The sequence below is a fragment of the Plecotus auritus genome (genome assembly GCF_963455305.1).
Source record: "Plecotus auritus genome assembly, chromosome: 5".
Taxonomy (NCBI): Eukaryota; Metazoa; Chordata; class Mammalia; order Chiroptera; family Vespertilionidae; genus Plecotus; species Plecotus auritus.
In genome coordinates this window covers 162,945,430-162,966,938 of record NC_137776.1, presented here as the reverse complement: position 1 = coordinate 162,966,938, position 21,509 = coordinate 162,945,430, and the positions used below count along the sequence as shown (strand labels likewise).

The 21,509-nt window shown below is 38.2% G+C and overlaps 2 protein-coding genes across 2 annotated transcripts in view; one reads left to right on the top strand and one right to left on the bottom strand.

The window, feature by feature from the left end:
• LOC308248355 (uncharacterized protein) overlaps positions 1-21,509 on the top strand; it is a gene marked incomplete at both ends in the record, with an annotated part of 37,084 nt that overhangs the window by 10,747 nt on the left and 4,828 nt on the right.
• Positions 13,692-14,654, bottom strand: LOC308248019 (olfactory receptor 13C8; the record flags this gene model as incomplete). The annotated part of the gene is made up of 1 exon (XM_080667934.1): positions 13,692-14,654. One exon carries the CDS (start codon positions 14,652-14,654, stop codon positions 13,692-13,694), a length of 963 nt encoding a protein of 320 aa, XP_080524060.1.

Below are 21,509 nucleotides of genomic sequence, written 5' to 3'. Positions count from 1 at the left end.
GCTTGAGTTGTACTGGTGTCCAGTTATTAATAGGAATGTACTGTTTCTGATAGACCTAGTGCAGTTATAATCCCTACCCTCAAAATCCTCCAGGTAACAGTGATTATTGTTTTTAGGAGGTACACCAAGAAAACTTGAGCTCTTAATCATATGTTATAAAAAGAGATTGCAGACCATTGATTCCAAGAAAAGAATTGTCCCTAAGAGATGAAATTCTTATTTGTAAAGGCTGAACTGGCCTGGATCCTAGCCATTTTCTAATCCCTCTCTCCCAACCTCTAGTCTTTTCTAAGAAATCATCATTCTGTGGTTTAATGCTGGGACTTCATCCAGGCACTGTTTCAGTGTTATAATAGACGTACAAAAATTTGTGGCCTTTTTTCATCCAAGCCAGAAGTCAAACTCTAGCTTTCTAGAAGGGCCTCTAACTTTCTTTGTTTTTTATTTCACTTTTTAAAATTGACTTTGCTACTTAAGATCTAGTTTTAAAAGTACTAAGATTTTTCAATGAAAAACACATACCATCTGCACTCTTAATTCTCAGTTATCCTCTCCAACTTTTCTAAAAAGATCAATTAAGACCAGTGATGATACTATACAAAGATTAATGGTTTTCCAACTCTCAATTTATGGATTTTGAAAACTCTAATCTTTATTTAATATGCCACAAGGAAAGATGTACTATTTTAGCTCACAAAGAGAAGAATAATTGACATGTGATGTTCTGGTATGAAGCACTTCATATAATTTTTATTATTTAACCTTACAAGTAGCCCAAATATTATCTTAAAATTTTACCTATGAAGAAACTAATTTGAGATTTTTAAAGGTTAAGTACAATTTTAAATACCTTATAGTTGACAAATACTACAATTATGATTTAAACCCTTATTTATATGATCCCCAAGCTACCATTTTCTCACTATACCACAATGTTTACTAATTTATAAACTTATAATAAAATTTAATATAATGCAAGGATCCATATGATAATTATACACACAAAATATATTTACCTCTTTTGAAAACATTGAAGATCTTGTCTTTCACTTATGAAGACATTGTTCACAATGATAAATTCAAATGAAAAACATGCCCCAAATTTCTTTCATGTCTAGTGTGGAGAGAATTAAGGTCCAGGGTAGCAGAATTTTCTTTGTAATAATTGAGAACTCCATCATTTTTAATATTTCTTCTTTAGCCTTGGCCACCTGGGATTCAGACTTACAGGTGTGATTACCTCTGCCCTCTGTTACATATTTTTTTATTCTAATCCGATTTTTTTAACCATTAACACCTTTAACTACATATTTTCTCAAACCCTTATTGAGCATAGTTTATGGGTCTTGCTGCAAATAATTTTTACTTAAGATTTTATTGCATTGGGTATTCAAATACAGTAGTCTTTAGCCCATTATTTATAAGGTTCTGTTAATATTGCAAGCAACTTTCTCTTCCTCACTAGTCTCTTCCATAAACTATTTTGGGATTTTTAAAAAATTCAAAGAACATTCTGGTCTTGGAGATGATACCTGTATTTTTTCCTTTACATATATATTTTAAAACCCTACCATTAAGGATGGCCTGAACTCAGAAATTTTTGTATTTATTGATAGGGTATTTTTCTTTTGGGATAATTTTAATAAAACTTCTCTATCTTGCCTTGTGACTGGGTTTGTAAGTCATCCACACCATCCACTCTATAAAGTAATAGAAAAAATCCCCAGGAATTTGAATTTCATTTGCATTTTTTAGATGAGACCAGAAAATTCTCAATTTTAAAGAAGGTTGCTCCTCCTTCCTAAACACACACACACACACACACACACACACACACACACACACACACACGGAAAAGATTAGCCATAGTTAGGCAAACTTGAATCTTCTGAAGAGGGTGTCAAGGAAATAAGACATATTAAAAATAAAGGTCAATGATGCAACTCTAGTTTTACATGATTTGCCCTGAAGTTGATACTTACTCAAGAGAGACTCAGCTTCTTTTGGAAGTCAGTCTAGCACTTATTTTTACAAAGTTCTTCAGTCCCTAAGGTTGAGTCAGAAACTTAGGCTCCCTAGAGATAAAGTCTCTACTTCTGCACATTCCAAAGACCCAATTATTTTGACGTAAAGATAATCTTTTTTTTAAATAATATTTTTAAAAATTTTTCAATTAGAGTTGAGGTACAGTAGTTTTAGGTGCACAACCCAGTGATTGGAAATTTATATAACTTCCCTACATTTCTTGGAGTATTCATTGACTATGTCTCTGTATTTGTGGCTTCAAAATAAGTTGGGTCTAGATCAGAATATGTACAAAAGTTCTCAGAAAAGTTAATCTTCCCCAAGATTTTGCCACCCCCAGCTTTACTGAGAAATAATTTACATTTTATAAGTTTAAGGTGTACAATGTTATGATTTGATGAATGTACATACTGCAAAGTGATTACCACAATACCAGTAAGGTTAGTTAACATATGCATCCTCTCAACATAGTTGCCTTTTTGGTGTGAGAGCATTTAAAATCTACTCTCATAGCAACTTAAAAAAGTTTTTTTAAAGGTATGAAATAGATGTTCTCATAGCAACTTTCTAGTATGCAATACATATTTTTAACTATAGTCACCATGCTGTACATTAGGTCTCCAGACCTTATTAATCTTATAACTAGAAGTTTGTACCATCTGACCACCATCACTCATCCCTCTCCCCCCAACCCCAAATCCTGGAAACCACCAATCTGCTCTCTGTTTCTATAAATTCATGTGCCCTTGACCAGAATTGAACCTGGGACCCTTCAGTTCATAGGCCAACGCTCTATGCACTGAGCCAAACCAGCTAGGGCTTTTTCTTTTATTTATTTTTTAATTTTAATTTTTATTGATTTTAGAGAGGAAGGGAGAGGGAGAGAGAGAGAGAGAAACATCAATGATGAGAGAGAATCATTGGCTGCTTCCTGCATGCCCCCTACTGGGCATGTGCCCTTGATCAGAATCAAACCCAGGGCCCTTCAGTCTGCAGGCTGATGTTCTATCCGCTGAACCAAACCAGCCAGGGCAGTCCATGTTTATTTGTTACTTATTTTTTCTCTTTTGTTGTCTATCCACATCCTTAACTATCTCTTGGTAGTTTGATAGTTTTCCTTTTAATTTGCTTAAGCTCTTCATAGATTAACACTTTTCTCTCCAATTTGTTATAAATTTTTTTTTATTGATTTCAGAGAGGAAGGGAGAGGGAGAGAGAAATAGAAACATCAGTAATGAGAGAGAATTATTGATCAGCTGCCTCCTGCATGCCCCACACTGGGGATCAAGTCTGCAACCCAGGCATGTGCCTTGACCAGGAATGGAACTGTGACCTCATAGGTGGACACTCAACCATTGAACCACACTGGCTGGGCTCCAATTTTTTTTGCAAATACTTTTCCAACTTGTGGATTTCCTCCTTATTTTTGACATGTTATTTTAATTTTCATATGATCCATAAAAATATTGCCCTGGATGGTTTGGCTCAGTGGATAGAGCATCGGCCTGCAGACTGAAGGGTCCCAGGTTCGATTCCCAGTTAGGGCACATGCCCAGGTTGCTGGCTCCACCCCCAGTGCGGGGCATGCGGGAGGCAGCCGATCAATGATTCTCTCTCATCATTGATGCTTCTATCTCTCCCTCTCCCTTCCTCTCTGAAATCAATAAAAATATTTTAAAAATATATGAATGAACTTTTCTTTTATGACTTGATTTTTTAAAATTTCATCCTTATGGGAGTGGAGATAAAGATAATTAAATGCATACACATACAATTGGGCCAGTAAAATAGTCAAATTCTAAATTATTGCATCTTAGAGCTGGAAATCATCTTTAAATTAATCTAGTTATAACCCTTATTAGATGACAGAAAACATCTAACTATGGTTGACATTCATCTTATTTCTCTCCCCAAACCCAGGGAGGCCACACAGCTTATTTGGGCACAATTGTCATTGTTAGAACGTTCTTTATATATAAAACTCTATATGCAACTCATCTTTCCCTTTCAAACAAGAAAAAATATTCCTTTCTTGTGACAGCTTTTAAAGTATTTACAGCTTGCTGACAAGGTTGTTACTTGGTAAAGAATACTTACCATGGTTCTTGGTATTTAATAGGCCCTCCATAAAAGCTGGCTAACATTATTATATTTAATTACAAATCAGTGAGTTTGAGAACAATTTGCCTACTGTTGATACTATAAAGAATCACTTTTAGTTGGTTTTGGTAAATAAAATAGGTGTAATTGTGTTCCAATATGAAGCTATAAAAATCAATAGAAAGAATATCAAAATGAACCACTGCGACCAAAGAATATAATCTATTCCTTAATGAGTTGGGGAAAATACTGATTGCTTGTATGAGACAAAATTATATAACTTACTGAATTTGATTACACAAAGCCTTAGTAAGTCATTTAAGATAATTCCATCTACATTAGAGGAGGCTCATTTTTCCTGATAAATGTATTCAAGTCAGTTTAACTCAGCAGGCACAATGGCAGACCAAAAAGCTGTGGGAGACAAAGTTGAGTAATGTACAGCTCCAACAAGTCGTGAGCTCCTGCTTAACGTGGCCTTTCAGTAACGCCTTCCTGTTGGCCGCTCAGCTTTCACTCTTGCCTTCCTTCAGTCTAGTCTTCAGACAGCAGCAGGATGGATCATCCTAAACTGTGATACCGATCAAACCACCACCCTCTGCTGGCAGCCTCACATGTCATTCCAGCTGCGCTTCTGTTACGATTTGTTGTTGCCCATGCCCTACTTGTTTATTCTTTTGAATATCATCTCTTGTTAGGGCACAGTTTCACATTTATAGTAAACTGGGCAATGACCACCACTTGCTATCTTATAAGGACTTCCTTCTGGACAGTAACTTTTTTCTGAAGATGAGAGAAAATGCTGCATTCTGACTTTCATATGTTTCACAGGTTCCTATAAAACAAAGTAGAAAATATTTGGAAGAAGCAGAGCTCATACTTTAAAATATTGGGCTGTCATTCCCATGCTCATCTTTGGGTGTTTGATTGTAGCCAGGGCTGAGGTAGCTCATTCTATATTCCTGGAACTCTGTGTGGCTTGGGGGTGGGTGAAGAACCAGGTACAACAGGAACACAGGAACACAGGCCCTGACAGGTAAGTATGGGCTGATTCCCTTCTCACCACATATGTCTGTGTCCAATGCTACCAGATGCCAAAGGGACAGATAGATACATTTGTTAAAAATGACATATTTATTTGAGACATATTTCAAATTTGAGTCATCTAAAATTGCATTGCAAATTTGAGCAATCATAAGAAATCTCCAACAAAAAAGATAAGGGGGTTTGGTCAGCCCTAGTGCCCTTACTCACATTTGTATTATAATCAGTACAGATATATTCTCACTGAACCATCTCATAGATATCATATAGCTACTGTTAGAAACCTTGGGCATCTGTATATTAAAATTTCTGTAATAAATGTTCACATATCTAGATGCAGATGAGCAAACAGTTTATTCGTTGTTCTCCAAAAGAACCTGGATAGAACAGGTTGCTCTTTGAGGGTCTTAATTATCTCACAGTGATTCTGAATGGATATGATGACCAGTGCATTTCAAACGTGTGCTGATTAATATGATTATTTGTTACCATTTTCGTTTAGTTGCCATTTATCATCTTAATGGCCCTGACCCAAGTACTTGACTTGTACCATATTTAAATTTTATTATAGATTATTTAAATCCAGAGTTAGAAAAACACCTTAATACTTATTGAACTTTACTACAGGTAGGAGGAATCCTACTCAGGGTTCTCCTTTATGGTGTCCTTACCCATGGATATTGGAGAAAAAAATAACTTTGTACTTTAAAAGTTAGATCATTCTATTTCCAAACAACTGTAATGATTTTTTAAAAATCACAACATTAATTATATGGGCCCTCAATTTATTTCCCAGAACAAAAATGACCCATCTGCATGACTTTATGTCTTCTAGGAGTCACAAACTCAAATATCTTCACTGCTATGCACTTGAGAAAAACAAGTTGAGTAAAACAAGTTGAGTCTAAAGCAATATGGAGGGGGGAGGACTGTGGCTACTCTTTTAAATTCTATTTGACTAAATAAAATGTATGTGCTATATATTATTCCTTTTCCCACCAGCTTATCACCCTCTCTATGCAATGTTTTCATTAGGATATGGCTTCTTTACTCTATCTAATTACATTTTATGAATGACATGGTGATGGCAAGTGCATAGAGGACAACTTTCTCTTCACAGAATAAAATGATTCCACTTTTAGAATTTCCTTGTGATGATCTCATGAATTCTTTTCTTTCATAGAAGTTGTGACTAAGGAGGAGAATTGACTCTCTTAGGAACATACCCAGATTCCCTCCAGAAAACATGTTGAGGGGAATGTTGTTAAAAAGTTACAAGTTTACTTTAACAAGCTTGACTCTAGTTGCAAGCACATGGGATCCCATCCCTATGTAACCTATTTGTGTCTTGATATCAGAGAGAAGTAGGCCAGTCAACTTTTAATGAAGCCCTCTGAGATGTAGTTCCCTGCTTAGATGTAAATATCTGACTGTGTTTTATATTCCTATGGGAGGAGATTACCAGGTTATGAGGTAACAAGTAGAAAAGAAATGATGTCTTCCTAGGCTGACTGGCCTCCTTGGAATCATTGTGTTTTACAGCATCAGAGGTCATATAGAAGTGAAAATTATTCTCTATTTGCTAAAGAGATGAATAGGAAGATCTTTTAGCAGTAATATATATTATGGTGATGGGAAATGTATGAATTCTGGAGTCTGTTTAATTGTGCCACTTCTTGCTGTGTGACCCAGGGCAATTTGTGTAACTTTTTTTGGACTCCACATTCCTTACTGTAGAAAATCACATATATCTTCAGGTTTTATGAGAATTAAATGTATCTGCAACTTAAGTGATGTTGAATGTATTCCCTTCCATGAAGCTACATAAAACATTACTCACTGATGTGTTCGCTTCATTTTAATTGATCTGCAACAGGGAAGAGGGCCCTTCCTTTCTTTTCCCATTTCTCTGAAAACGCATGGGTGTTGTCCAGACATAGTCATGAGAATTTTCTATCTGGGCTCAGTAAAATCATTGTTCTTTTATTTTTGTTTAGTTTTATTGATCCTCTGACAGCTTTGGCCTTACCACTGATAACTCTCCAGCCTGCCCTCCAGGAGCCATTCCTGAGCCAACTGGGTCATGGTCCCTCTTCTTTACTTGAACATCTCTGGTATCGCCAGTGGTCATATCTCCAATTTCCTTTCTTTGAGTTAGGATATTCCCTTCTAGGCTTCTTGAGGCTCTCCCTTTTGTGATCTTGGTGACTCTACATTCCATACCTCTCTTTCTATCTCTTGCAACTTGCTTCTTCTTTTAGTGGTCCTCCTTCTTTCTTCCTTAAACCGGTTTGGCTCAGTGGATAGAGCATCGGCCTGCGGACTGAAGGGTCCCAAGTTTGATTCCAGTCAAGGGCATGTACCTTGTGTGGGCACATCCCTAGTAGGGGGTGTGCAGGAGGCAGCTGATCGATGTTTCTCTCTCATCGATGTTTCTAACTCTCTATTCCTCTCCCTTCCTCTCTGTAAAAAACATAGAGTACAGTTAGTAAAACTTGCTCTAATTTTCTCATATCCTGAAAAGGTATTACCTATAACATTTGCATAAAAAATCACACCATCTGTGGCATCAAATTAAATTTCCATCATTAGTGTTTAAATTTTCATTTCATGTGATGGCTAGACTACATCTGCCTGGTAGGTGGAGTTGCACTATCACCAGAGCAACCGTGGTTGTAGTTGAACTCTCCCTATTCCCCTGGCTCTTTGGTTCTTCAAACTAAGACCCTTTCTTTAGAGTGAGAAAAGTGCTGTCACGAGTAGATGACTGAGCTGGCAGATTTAATCCTCACTATAAACAAGAAATCTGAGGCTCAGAGAAGTTAAATTACTTGCATTGACTTTAGATTAGTAAGGTATATGTGGTGGTGAGATTTCAGTCATAATCTCCTGAATTCACCTATATATCCAGTTAACAGCTTTGGAGAAATTCTGAGGTTAAATTCAGTTAGGCTATATTAACTTTCTTGCCTTCTAATATCTTAAATTTTCCTGATTCAGGTGTAGCTGGACTTCAGGTATTTTCCTTCTTACTAGGAGGCAATAGAGGAAATAATGTCTTCATAGTTAAGACCATGCTTTGAAAACTAGCTTTACCACTTAGAACCTGCATGATCTTCTATGAGCCTTAGTCTCTTCACCTATATATTAAGAGCAAGGAGATCTACTTTTCAATATTTTTGTGACGATTTAATAAAAATAAGGTATAAATATACAGCAACAATGCCTTATGTATTGGCTTTGCATTCAAATTTTATAGTTTCTTACCTTTCTCTTCATTTTCCTTTTGTTTCCTTCATTCTCTCTTCATTAAGAAGCTGTTTCCTATAAAAAACTAAAAATGAAAATTTCCCTAAAAACTGATTTTTTAATATCTATTAAATTTTAATATACCATATACAATTATCTTTCATTTCCTAGCAGGGTTGATATTTGGAAATACCTTTTACAAAGACTGTGTCACAGCTATCTATCAATCAGCATGACCACTACCTGTAAACAACCAGTATTGTGGTACTAGTCCCGCGGGCCGTAGTTTGCCCAAGGCTGTGTACAAGCTCAGGTCTGGTTGCATGAGATTTTAATATTTTTCCTTGTAATTTTTTTCTCTGATCTATAAAGCAAAGCTGAAATCAAGCTGGTGTACATTACTATGGCAGGCATTTGTTCTGACTTAATGGAGTACTTGCCATAGAAGTTGTTAAATATTTTTGAATATCATGGCTACTCATTAGTCACTTATAAGTGTTATCTCAGGTTATGGAGTTTTTTTAAATTAAAAACTTTCAATTTAATTGGAAGAATATAGAATATTTAATATTATTTATTTGAAATTTGCTGATTCTTGCCCTGTCCTGTGTGGCTCAGTTGGTTGGAGCATTGTCCAGTACACCAAGAGTGGTAGATTTGATACCCCGGTTGGGGAGCGTGTGGGAGGCAACTGGTAGATGTTTCTATCTCCCTCTCTAAAATTTGTTATTCTTGCTTTCTGCCTAGCAAAATACCAGTTTTGGTGCATATTTTATATGTGCTTTAGAAGAATTTATATTTCATATTAGTTGGGTTATTAAAGTTGTCAGTTGTTTTGTTCAAATCAAAGACTTCTTAAATCCTGTTTGTGACTTCAGATATTTCAATATTTTTGGAACTAGGTTTTCTTGTATCTAATGTTGGGGAAATATTAGCTACTTAAACAGTTATCATGAGGATCTAATAATATGATCTTGATAAACTATTTTGAAAACTATATATACCCTTCTGAAGTTTTTAATCCACTTATTTACTTACACATCAATTTAACATATTTATAGAAATAACATACTACATGCTAGGAATGGAACTTAGGTAGGTGCTAGGTATGCATTAGGAAAGAAAAGACATTTTCCTCAAGGTCCTAAGTTTGTTCCTTCTCACACGTACTTCAGAGTCTCCTATAACTAATCAGTATTTTTTTTTCATATGGTGATTATTATTATGTTACTAGAGGCCCGGTGCACGAAATATGTGCACGGGGCGGGGGGGTTGTCCCTCAGCCCAGCCTGCACTCTCTCCAATCTGGGACCCCTCGAGGGATGTCCGACTGCCCGTTTAAGCCCAATCCCACCGGGCAGTCGGACATCCCTCTCACAATCCAGGACTGCTGGCTCCCAACCGCTTGCCTGCCTGCCTTCCTGATTGCCCCTAACCATTTCTGCTTGCCAGCCTGATCACCCCCTAACCAATCCCCTGCCAGCCTGATTGATGCCTAACTGCTCCCCTGCCAGCCTGTTTTCCCCTAACTGCCCTCCCCTGCAGGCCTGGGTCCCCCCCCAACTGCCCTCCCTGCAGGCCTGGGTCCCCCCAACTGCTCTCCCCTGCAGGCCTGGGTCCCTCCCAACTGCCATTCCCTATAGGCCTGGTCGCCCCCAACTTCCCTCCTCTGCCAGCTTGGTCACCCCTAACTGCCCTCTCCTGCAGGCTTGATTGCCCCCAACTGCCCTCCCCTGCAGGCCTGGTCCCTCCCAACTGCCCTCCCCTGCTGGCCTGATCACCCACAACTGCCCTCCCTTGCAGGCCTGGTCCCTCCCAACTGCCCTCCCTTGCTGGCCATCTTGTGGTGGCCATCTTGTGTCCACATGGGGGCAGGATCTTTGACCACATGGGGGCAGCCATCTTGTGTGTTGGAGTGATGGTCAATCTGCATATTACTCTTTTATTAGATAGGATAGAGGCCTGGTGCACAGGTGGGGGCCAGCTGGTTTGCCCTGAAGGGTATCCCGGATCAGGGTGGGGGTTCCCTTGGGGTGTGGGGTGGCCTGGGCGAGGGGCCTATGGTGGTTTGCAGGCAGGCCATGCCCCCTGGCGACCCAAGTGGAGGCCCTGGTATCTGGGGTTTATCTTCTACAATTGAAACTTTGTAGCCTGGAACGGAGCCAAGCCTTCTGCTTGCTCCGTGGTGGCAGCCATATTTTTGGGATTTATGTATCTTCTATAATTGAAACTTTGTAGCTTTAAGCAGAGGCCTGGGTTAGCCAGGGTGTGTGGAAAGCTTGGCTTCCTCCATCACCGGGGGCAACCCTAGCCTCCTGCTCTTTCCAGCTCCACGGCTGCCGCCATTTCTGTTTGGATTTATGTATCTTCTATCATTGAAACTTTGTAGCCTTGAGTGGAGGCCTAGGCCAGCAAGGGCAGGTGGAATGCTTGGCTTCCTCCATTGCCAGGGAAACCCAAGCCTCCCTCATGCTCTCTGTGGCCGTAGCCAATTTGGTTGGGTTTATTTGCATATTTGCTCCTGATTGGCTTGTGGGCGTGGCTTGTGGTGTAGCGGAGTGATGGTTAATTTGCATATTACTCTTTTATTAGATAGGATTTTAGAGTATACTAATGAGGCTTTCATAATCTACATTTTAGACACAAGGAACTGCAAAAGAAATACAAATATCTTGCCCACTAACTTCTGTTTTTTAGTTGTGCCTGAAAATGATAACCCAACCAAATCTATTGCTTACACTATTATCTCATTCATTAATTTTTTCAAGCAGAGAATTGTGTGTTTTATTTCTTTAAAGATCTTCAAGGCTAAAGACTTGACAGGCTATTTATTAATCAGAAGTAAAAGCTGAGAAACATATTCAAACCTCTGAGGAGGTGGCACTGGTAGCTTCTGGGTTATAGAAAAGAAAAAATGAAAACTGAAACCACTGTTGGAAGCAGCTCAGGAGTTGCCATCGTCATGGTGAAAAACCACAGCTGGCCAGATGCTGACAGGAACAAGAAACACATAGGGAGGTCCCTTATCTTTATCCAACTTACCTTCCATTCTCTCTCTAGCAACTCTTTTGGAAGAATTTAACAGAAGCTAGCTAATGAGGGAGAAATGTGGTTTTCACTGTGCCAATCCCAACTCAAAGTGGATAATAGAAAAATGGATTTGAAGCTCAGAGACAATAGTTTAATAGCATCAAAATTACTCCATAAAAAGTAAGGATGAAAATCTTGTGCATACTCAAAGCTTTATGACCCATTAAAGTACATCCACCACTAATAATAATAAAACAGTCAATGTTTATTGGAATTTAGTATGTTTCAGGCACTTTTTAGTGCTATGCATGAACGAACTTATTTAATCTTATGAAGAAACAATAATTACCTTCTAACAAGAAAGGAGGATAATTATGGACTTTTACAATTTTGAAGTAGTTAAAGACTTTTGCTTCAGATTTGTGTTCTAAACGTAAACTCCCATAGATTCCTCAAAGGACGAGATCTGACTCAGTTCCTCCAATAGCAATGCCCGCCCCCCCACCCAGGGCTGCACTCCTCAGCAATAACGATCATCTCAATTTTAAGTTATCTTTGTCTTATCCCCCCAAAATCCTGCAGCTCCTCAGTTCACTGAACGACTTGACTCTGTTTAGCGACTTCTAATCCTCTTATTGCAGCTTCTGTCAGTTATCAGTTCTGTCTAGTTCTCCTTCTGCGTAGGAGCCGTGTGATTCAATGCAGAGTGGGAAAGAAGTCTTCATTACAACCTAGTTGATCAGATTTCTTTTTGAATAACTATTGTTACCTCAGATATGACATAAATACATCTCTAGTTTTATAGATGATGTGATTCATTTAGTTATTGAAAAATATTTATTGAGCATCTATTATATGTCATGTTCTATTCTAGGCCTTTGCAATGTTATAGAGCAGTGGTCGGCAAACTGCGGCTCGCGAGCCACATGCAGCTCTTTGGCCCCTTGAGTGTGGCTCTTCCACAAAATACCATGGCCTGGGCGAATCTATTTTGAAGAAGTGGCGTTAGAAGAAGTTTAAGTTTAAAAAATTTGACTCTCAAAAGAAATTTCAATCGTTGTACTGTTGATATTTGGCTCTGTTGACTAATGAGTTTGCTGACCACTGTTATAGGGTAATAAACAGACAAGTTCCTACTGTGAGAAAGCTTATATGTGTGGTAGTCAGAAATAGTAAATAAATGAACAAATTAAAAATGAATATATATATAAAAATGAATATATATCATGTGCTGATTAATAATCACTTGAAAAATTAACTAATAATGTACTTACTTTAGGTTATAAATTCCTTTTTAGAACACTTTTTGCCTTTACTGTTTTCTGAAGGTTTAAGAATAATTATGTTTGCTGGGGCTTCCTAAGAGATTTTCAACGTTTTGCATTCCCATAATAGTATTTTTTAAGTAACATTTATTTTTTTTTAAGTTAGCATGTGCATATACACTGAGTGGCCAGATTATTATGATCTCTGAATGCATAATAATCTGGCCACTTAGTGTGTGTGTGTGTGTGTGTGTGTGTGTGTGTGTGTGTGTGTATTTTAGAGGCCCATTGCATGAATTCATGCATGGGTGGGGTCCGGCCAGCCTGGCCAGGAGGAGGGGACATGGGTGGTTGGCCAGCTTGCCTGCTGGCCGAACTCCTGGTCGAGGGGACAATTTGCATATTAGCCTTTTATTCTATAGGATATACAGTGAGTGGCCAGATTATTATGCGTTCAGAGATCATAATAATCTGGCCACTCAGTGTATAGGAAACTGAAAAACACAAGCAAAAAACAAAGGCATCCATAATCACAAGCAGTTTACAGTCTGTCCATAATAGTATTTTTATAACCACAAGTATGTTTTATTTCTGCAGTTAGAACAAAAACTGATAGTAACCACAGCAACCAAATCAAAATATTTTATTATTTTTTAATCTGCTTTTTAAACATTTTATGAGAGAGAGAGAGAGAGAGAGAGAGAGAGAGAGAGAGAGAGAGAGAAACTTTGTTGTTTTACTTAATTTGTGCATTCATTGATTCTTGTGTGTGCCTGGACCGAAGATCAAACCCACAATCTTGGTGTATTTGGACAATGCTCTAACCAACTTAGCTACCCAGTCAGGGCCCCAAATATTTTCATAGTATGGTTTTGAATGAGATAGTAAATTTGTTTTCACATGGTAATTTTATCCATTTGCATTTTGTGTCTGTCACAGCTTTGAATGGCGAGTCACATAGTGTAAATCAGTCTTCACTTATAGTCCATCAGAGACGTTTTTCCTTCCCAGCATGTTCTTCACAGCAGCCTTTACATCTTTGTTCCGAAGACTGTAGATGAGAGGATTGAGCATGGGAGTCATCACTCCATAGAAGAGGGAGATGAGGGCCTCAGTGATGTCTTGATTATCTGTACCAACAGACTTTTTAGACTTGGGCTTTGAATACATGAAGAAAATGGTTCCATAGAATATAATCACTACTGTCAGGTGGGCTGAACAGGTGGAGAAGGTCTTACGTTTTCCTTCAGTGGAAGGGATCCTCAGAATAGCAGCAACAATAAAAATGTAAGAAAAGGAAATTACTAGCAATGGAATAACCAGAACAATCACATTTGACCCTGCCATGCTGATCACATTGATTGAAATATCAGCACAGGCCAGTTTCAGGACAGCCAGAATTTCACAGACAAAATGGTTAATGACATTGTTAGCACAGAATGGTAATTGCATGGCGAGAGATGTCTGCACCACTGAATCCACGAGCCCAGAGACCCAGGACCCAGCTGCCATGAGCATGTAGGCACCTTTGCTCATGATGACAGGGTATCTCAGTGGGTAGCAGATGGCCACATAGCGGTCAAGTGCCATCATGCCAAGAAGCACACACTCCGTGGCCCCCATGGCAAAGGAGAGAAACATTTGCACCATGCACCCAGAGAAGGAGACACGTTTCCTTACTGTCAGAAAGCTGTCAAGAATTAGTGGGACAGAGGAGCTTGTGTAGCAAATGTCCAGAAAGGAAAGATTACAGAGGAAGAAATACATGGGGGTGTGCAAGTGAGAATCATAGATGATTACTGAGATGAGAACTCCATTTCCCAGCAGGATCATCAGGTACATCCACAAAACTAGTACAAAGAAAACTGTCTGGAGCTTTGGGTGGGCAGAAAGTCCAACCAGGACAAATTCTGTCAATATGGAGTCATTGGTCCTTTCCATATCACATATACCATTTCTCCAACAGACTCTGGATGATAGAACAGAAATTTGTTAAAACAGTGTAGGTAAGAGTTCCTCCTTTAAGAAACATATTCTGTTACTGTGTGTAGTTCTATATTCAGATGCAACAGTATAACCCCGGGACAAATTTCTTACTGCAAACCCACACCACTAGAGTAGGAATCCTAATCTGATTTTCTCAGGGTTAAGAGAGAACACATTTGATTATGGGAAGTTTGGGTTCCAAACCAGTTTCTTGTTGATTCCACTGGCTCTGCCTCTTAATACATTGACTGCAAATCAGCGGCCCATAGTTTTGCAGCAGACAGATGTGCCTTGTTTGAACGGGATTCCCACACTATGCTTTAAATTTAAATTAGAGGTCAGCATTGTAAAAGCAGGGGATATGGAGTAAAAATCTGTCCTTTAGCTCTTCATAAAATTATAATACTGAGAACATTGAACCCATTTTCATCATCACGCTCAGTTATAGCTGATGCATTGGATTTGAAGCATGTTCCCCATTCTACAAGAACACTCTCCTTTCTCTCTTACGTTTGTCACTGGAGATGAATATTAGTTGCCAATTAACGTGTTATTCTCAGTTGACTTCAATAATTGATATTATCTGACAGAATCCTGTATGTATTTGAATGCTTGACCCAAGGCTACAAGGCTGATTTATCTGCCAGGCATAGTAGACCTACCATACTGTTAGGAGAATATGAAAATATTTTTATTTCTTTTAAAATCTGAATAAAGCAATGAATTTTTAAGTTTTAATACACAGTATTAGTATATTTGTCTTCGTGCCAATGCAAATATAAAGTGTAATATTATTGCATGGAAGAAAGGGCCCATAAAGGCAAAGTGTCATGGGCCCATCAAAATCATAATGCAGTGCTGTGTGGTTAAGTCTCTTCCTAGAGCTCAGTATGTTTGTGCTGGTGGTATAAGCAGTCATTACATATATACATACAGCCTCATTGAGGGCAGTTGCCTTATTGAAAGGACATCCTATCTAATAAAAGCCCAGCGACCAAAACAGTGGAATGACCAGAACGACCAGAGAACAGAACACCACGGCCCCTCGCCCAGGCTGACCCCACCACCCAGGAAGCGGTTAGGGGCTCTCCTAGGCAACATGATAGGGTATGATTTTGATGGGAGGAAGTCAAAGAAATAGGGGGGAAGGTCTTAAGGGTTTGTATGGTTGGGGTGGTCAGCCTGGAGTAGGTTTGGAGTGTGCTGGGGAAGGAAGAGGAAGATCCGATTGGAAAATGGCCCAGCACAGTACTTTTCTCATTGCGAACCGGGATGGCGCCAGCTGTGGACTGAATGGGCGGTTGTTTCATGAGTGTGCCTGGGTCCGACATGTTCATGGCAGCGGCAGTACTCCCAAAACGTCACTGATTCCAAATAGTAAACAGCTATCAATGTCAAAGAACAGAAATATCCTCTCCAACTAGAGGCCCTGGAAGTTGCAACACGATTGAAGGAAACACTACTTATGGAGGAGCTAGAAAAACCTGAAGTATGCAACCAGAGGATTGTGGGATTGTGGAGGATGCCTGGGCACCTACCACTAGAACATGAACCTGTTATTGCACATGTACATAGTAAGCCCTATAGTCCTCAGTCTCGCAGTATTTGGACGTGACTTCTAGCGGGAAATTATTTTGACTGAGGTTTGCTGTTCCCTTGCAGTGAGGAAGATCAGAATTAAAGGTTTCGTTTGAAGCAGAGGAAAATGGGATAGTGACGAATAAGAAACTTTGGAGATAGTGAAGGGCAGTTTGTCCAGACTGTTGAGAGCTCAGAATTAGAGTTTAATTGGCATAGAAATCCTGCTAATAGCACCTGATGCCTGAAATCTGAGCACTCTAACTTTTAGGTTTTCCAGTTCAAGTTTTAGAAGACTGCCTATTAAAACATTCCTGGTTGGAAAGTGCAGAACACCATGGCCCCTTGCCCAGGCTGGCCCTGCCGCTCAAGGAGTATTTAGAGGCAATCAGGCAGGCAGGCAGAGTGGTTAGGGGAGATCAGGCAGGCAGGTGAGCAGTTAGGAGCCAGCGGTCCTGGTTTGTGAGAGGGTGCAGGCTGGGCTGAGGGACTCCTCCCTCCCCCACGTGCATGAATTTCATGCACTGGGCCTCTAGTCCTATATAATAAAGAGGTTATATGCAAATTGACCCTCACTCCAACATACAAGATGGCTGTCCCCATGTGGTCAAAGATGGCCACCACAAGATGGCCAGCAGGGGAGGGCAGTTGGGAGGGACCAGGTCTGCAGGGGAGGGCAGTTGGGGGAGACCAGGCCTGCAGGGGAGGACAGTTGGGGAGGACCCAGGCCTGCAGGGGAGGGCAGTTGGGGGTGACCAGGCCAGCAGAGAAGGGCAGTTAGGGACAATCGGGCTGGCAGGGAAGCAGTTAGGCATTGATCAGGCTGGCAGGGGAGTGGTTAGGAGGTGATCAGGCTGGCAGGCAGAAGTGGTTAGGGGCAATCAGGCAGGCAGGCAGGCAAGCGATTGGGAGCCAGCAGTCGGACATCCCTTGAGGGGTCCCAGATTGGAGAGGGTGCAGGCTGGGCTGTGGGACAACCTCCCCCAGTGCACTAATTTCTTGCACCAGGCCTCTAGTATAATTATATTACTCTAATATCTACTTCAATTTGATGAGGAATTTTGTGTTCAAATACATACATACATACATATATAAATAAATGTTTTTTTAATAGAAATGAGTTGAAAGTATTTACAAAGTCAATTTAATAATGAATAGAATGATGTAATGTTGTGTATTGTAGGCTACACCTAGCTTGTTTATTTTCACTTTATGTAAGAACTATAACTTAGGGATCAACTGTAATAACAGTACTTTTATTAAAAATGTATACATTTAATTAAGTCAGTGACATGAACCATTGTTTTTTAGCAAATAAAATTTATATGGAAGCATAATATAGGAAACAAACTAAAAGGAGAATTTTTCTGATCAAATTACATTGCTTTGCAGGGAAGGAAAAAGCACGGTCTTTTAGTACCTTATTCACTCTTCCTCCCTCAGTTTGGTTCCCAAGGGGCATAGTTTGAACACCAATGCATTAAGTATGGAGTAATATTGATAATCTACATTTTAATAATTTTATTATAAAATAAAATAGCAATATATGTATTGATTAGTCTATGCCATATATATTTCTAAGTGATTTTATGCATAACAATCCAAGGAAGTAAGAACTATTATTGTATGCATATGGATTTTTCTTATTAGCCTTTCTTAAATATTTGCTAAACATCACCAGTAAATCATATCATGAATAGACTGAAGAAAATAAAAAAAAATTATTTTATGAGATGTAAGAAATAAATTTGGTGAAGGTTAATTCATAATTTTCATATAAACTATTTGAAGTTAAGAAACAGAAGTTAACTTCCTAATCTTAAAAGGAAACCAAAAACCAGTAGCAAATTACTATCTATACTAATAAAAGGGTAATATGCTAATTAGACTGGACATCCTTCCGGACGTCCTTCCGAACAAAGCCACGGTGGTGGGGGCTGAGGCAGAGGTGGTTAGGGGAGATCAGGCCAGCAGGGGAGAGCAGTTAGGGGGATCAGGCCGGCAGGGGTCCTTGATTGGAGAGGGTGCAGGCTGGGATGAGGGACCCTCCCCCACCCCTGCCATGCACGAATTTTATGCACTGGGCCCTAGTTTAGTAATGATTAAGACATTTTATACATTTTAATTAAGATCTATAATAAGGATGCCCATTCTTACAGCTACTATTTAACATAGAGTTGGTAATCCTGTTTAAAATCACAAGATAAAAAATGGCAGAAGTAGCAATAAAAGGAAACTGAAAAATTTATAAAACCTAATGAGAAAAAATTAGTAAGAGTCTGGATGTAAGATCAATGGAAAAATCAATAGTTCTCTTTATATTATCAGTAAATGATTAGCAAACACAATGGAAATTAACATAATAAAAATAAAAATATGAAGCACCTGTGTTTTATCTTAAAGCATGCACAAAATATTTACAGAAGTCATTTAAAAATTATAACAAATAGCCTAATAGACTGAGTAATTGAAAGGGTAAACATGTTAATAAATGGTATAAAAATATAAGGCTGCCATTTCCCCCCCCCAAAAAAAAATTAATCTATATATTCAATTAAATACATTCAAAATTTTAGTTAGTTTTGTTTTGAGGAATATGAGTACTCATTCTGAAATTTATATGGAAGAATAAAAGTACACAACTTGAACAATTAAATTTATAAAAGAAAAATAAGGGGACCATCCATATTTGAAACACACTGTGAGCCACAGTAATACAAATATTATGATAATGGTTCAGGGACATTTAAATAGTCTGGTGGAAAAGAAAAGAGATCTCGGATACAGAGACATGCTTGTATGGGGATAACATGTCATAAAACTCTCCCCAAAGCAATGGGGAAGTAACAGCTTAGTAGAACATGTTAGGAAAATGCTCTTATTTGAAAAAAGATAAAATTAGATTCTTAGATTACCATACATAAAGGTGGAAACCAGATGGATTAACAATTTACATGTAAAGAAAAAAAGTCTAAAATTAATAAAAGACTAGAAAATCTTACATGAACTTATAGTGGAGAAAAAAAACTTAGAAAGTTTTTCTACTGTCAGCCAGTAGAAAGTTAGTCAAAAGATAGAAATCAGTGATTCACAGAAGAGTTTTTCTAGGTGGCTGACAAGTATATGGAGAGATTCTCACACTTAGAAAATCTGAAAAATGCTCATTAAATGTTCATGAGATATCATTCATTTTTACTAGAAAAAGTAGTAGATGATACCAAATGTTGGCAAGCATGTGGGGAGGTAGAATCTGGTGGGAATGTACACTGGTATGCTGGAAAACTCTCTGGCTGTATTAAAGTTCAGTAGGTCCCAGTGATTCCAGTCATGAGAATATGTCCTAAATAAGTTCTTGCCCAGGACTATAAGGGAAATAGCATAAGGATATTCATCATTGCATTGTTTGTGGCAAAAAGTGGTTGGAGGTGATCTGGATGTCCATCATCAGAGGAATGCTTCTACTACGTGTGAGCATGCATTATGCACAGTTTACAGAGTGAGAAGCAAAATGAACCAGATGTTTATGTAGCAACATAAATAGATCCCTGGAAAAGCATTTAAAAAAGGAATCAATATTGTGATTTATAGCACAATAAAATTTATATATAAATTTAAAGTGAATATTTTACAGGGGAACACACATTTCTTAGGAACAAATCAAAGACATACTTACAGATTGATATCTTACCCATAATTAAAAAAAACACCAATATTTACAAGAAAAGAAGATGGAATATTATGTCATTTATATACCTCTGAGCCTAAGGAATGGTTTCCTTTCCTTGATTTGAGACTAGTTTTCTTTCTTAATGGCTGCCTCACTTTACAACTTTAAGAAATTCTATTTTTGCAATAATCTGCAGGACAAAGTGAGGAGATATTAGTGAAATTTATACAGTAAGCCAGATGCTGTCATTATTTTCTTCCCGTTTGTACTTACCAGTTTATTCCTCAGGTAAATGGATAGATGAGTTTATTTAAAATGTTCTGACTCTCAGGCCCAGAGTTTCTAGTTCAGTTTCGGGGGGCAGGGTGGCGGGGGGGTGGTGAGGATGATAACCCGTAGATTCTTGAGGACTTTGTGGTGATCTAAGTGTTTCTCTAGATTTTGAGCTCCAGAAACATCCTCCAAAAGACCAGCCATTATTACAGCAGGACATTTTATATTCTTTTTTGGGTGAGCCAGGGAGTGGTCCAATATTTGCAGCAAACTAAAGTTAGGACTGTAAACATGGAAAATTAAAAACTTTCCAAAACTCTAGGGAGAATGCAGTTAGATCCAATTATATCATATAATTGGTATATCCTTGTTGCAATGCAACCTAAATAAGACATTTACATCATTGTCTGTATCACCATAGTATTTGAAGATTTAAAAACTCAAACAGAAAAACTCTTTAATAAGTATTGATTTTTCTTTCCTGAAATTATCTGAAAATGTCCTATGATTAATCATATATATTGCCTTCGTTGGCATAGAATTTTCAAATATTTGCAATTTTCTCAGAATATTACCATCAATTAGTACAATGTTACTATTATACAGATGTAGAGCGTGAGACTCTGAAAGTTGAAGTATTTTGCTGAATGTTGTCCAGCCATTATAAGAAGGGGTAAAAAAATATCTCAAATCCAGCTTTTATGACCTCAGCTGCTGCAATCAACGTGTAGGACTGCCCCCTTGCTCACAATGAGAACCTGAAATGAGCTTTTCCAGTATTGCATCCCCCACTTTGTGATGAGTGCAGGAAAAGTTAGGTTAGAAGATTTTATTAACTTAAACTAACAATGAAATTTCAGTAAAAAGTTAAAACTAAACTTTATTTTCCCTCTAGATCCAAGTAAGAGTTAAAGCATGTGGAACAGAATGTAAATTTGTATAAAAAACAATTTATCTTTAATAACAAGGGTCTGCATTCAAACTCAATTTTTGTCCCAGAAACGAATCCTCCTTTCTCAATATTTTTTTTAAAGCTTTTTCAGATAAGCCTACTTTTTCAAATTAGTAATTTCTCTCTAATCTCCTACATATTTCTTCTTTAGTTTACTCTAAATGCTACAAGTTATTCTGTTCAGGTATCTGTCATTTAATGCTAATTAATAATAGACAATACCAACTGAGTGGGAGAAGGGGGCATTTTATGCACTTTACATGAGATATATACTATTGATTTATATAATCCTTATTACAGTTCATGAGATATATACTATTATTATCTTTATTTTAAAGAA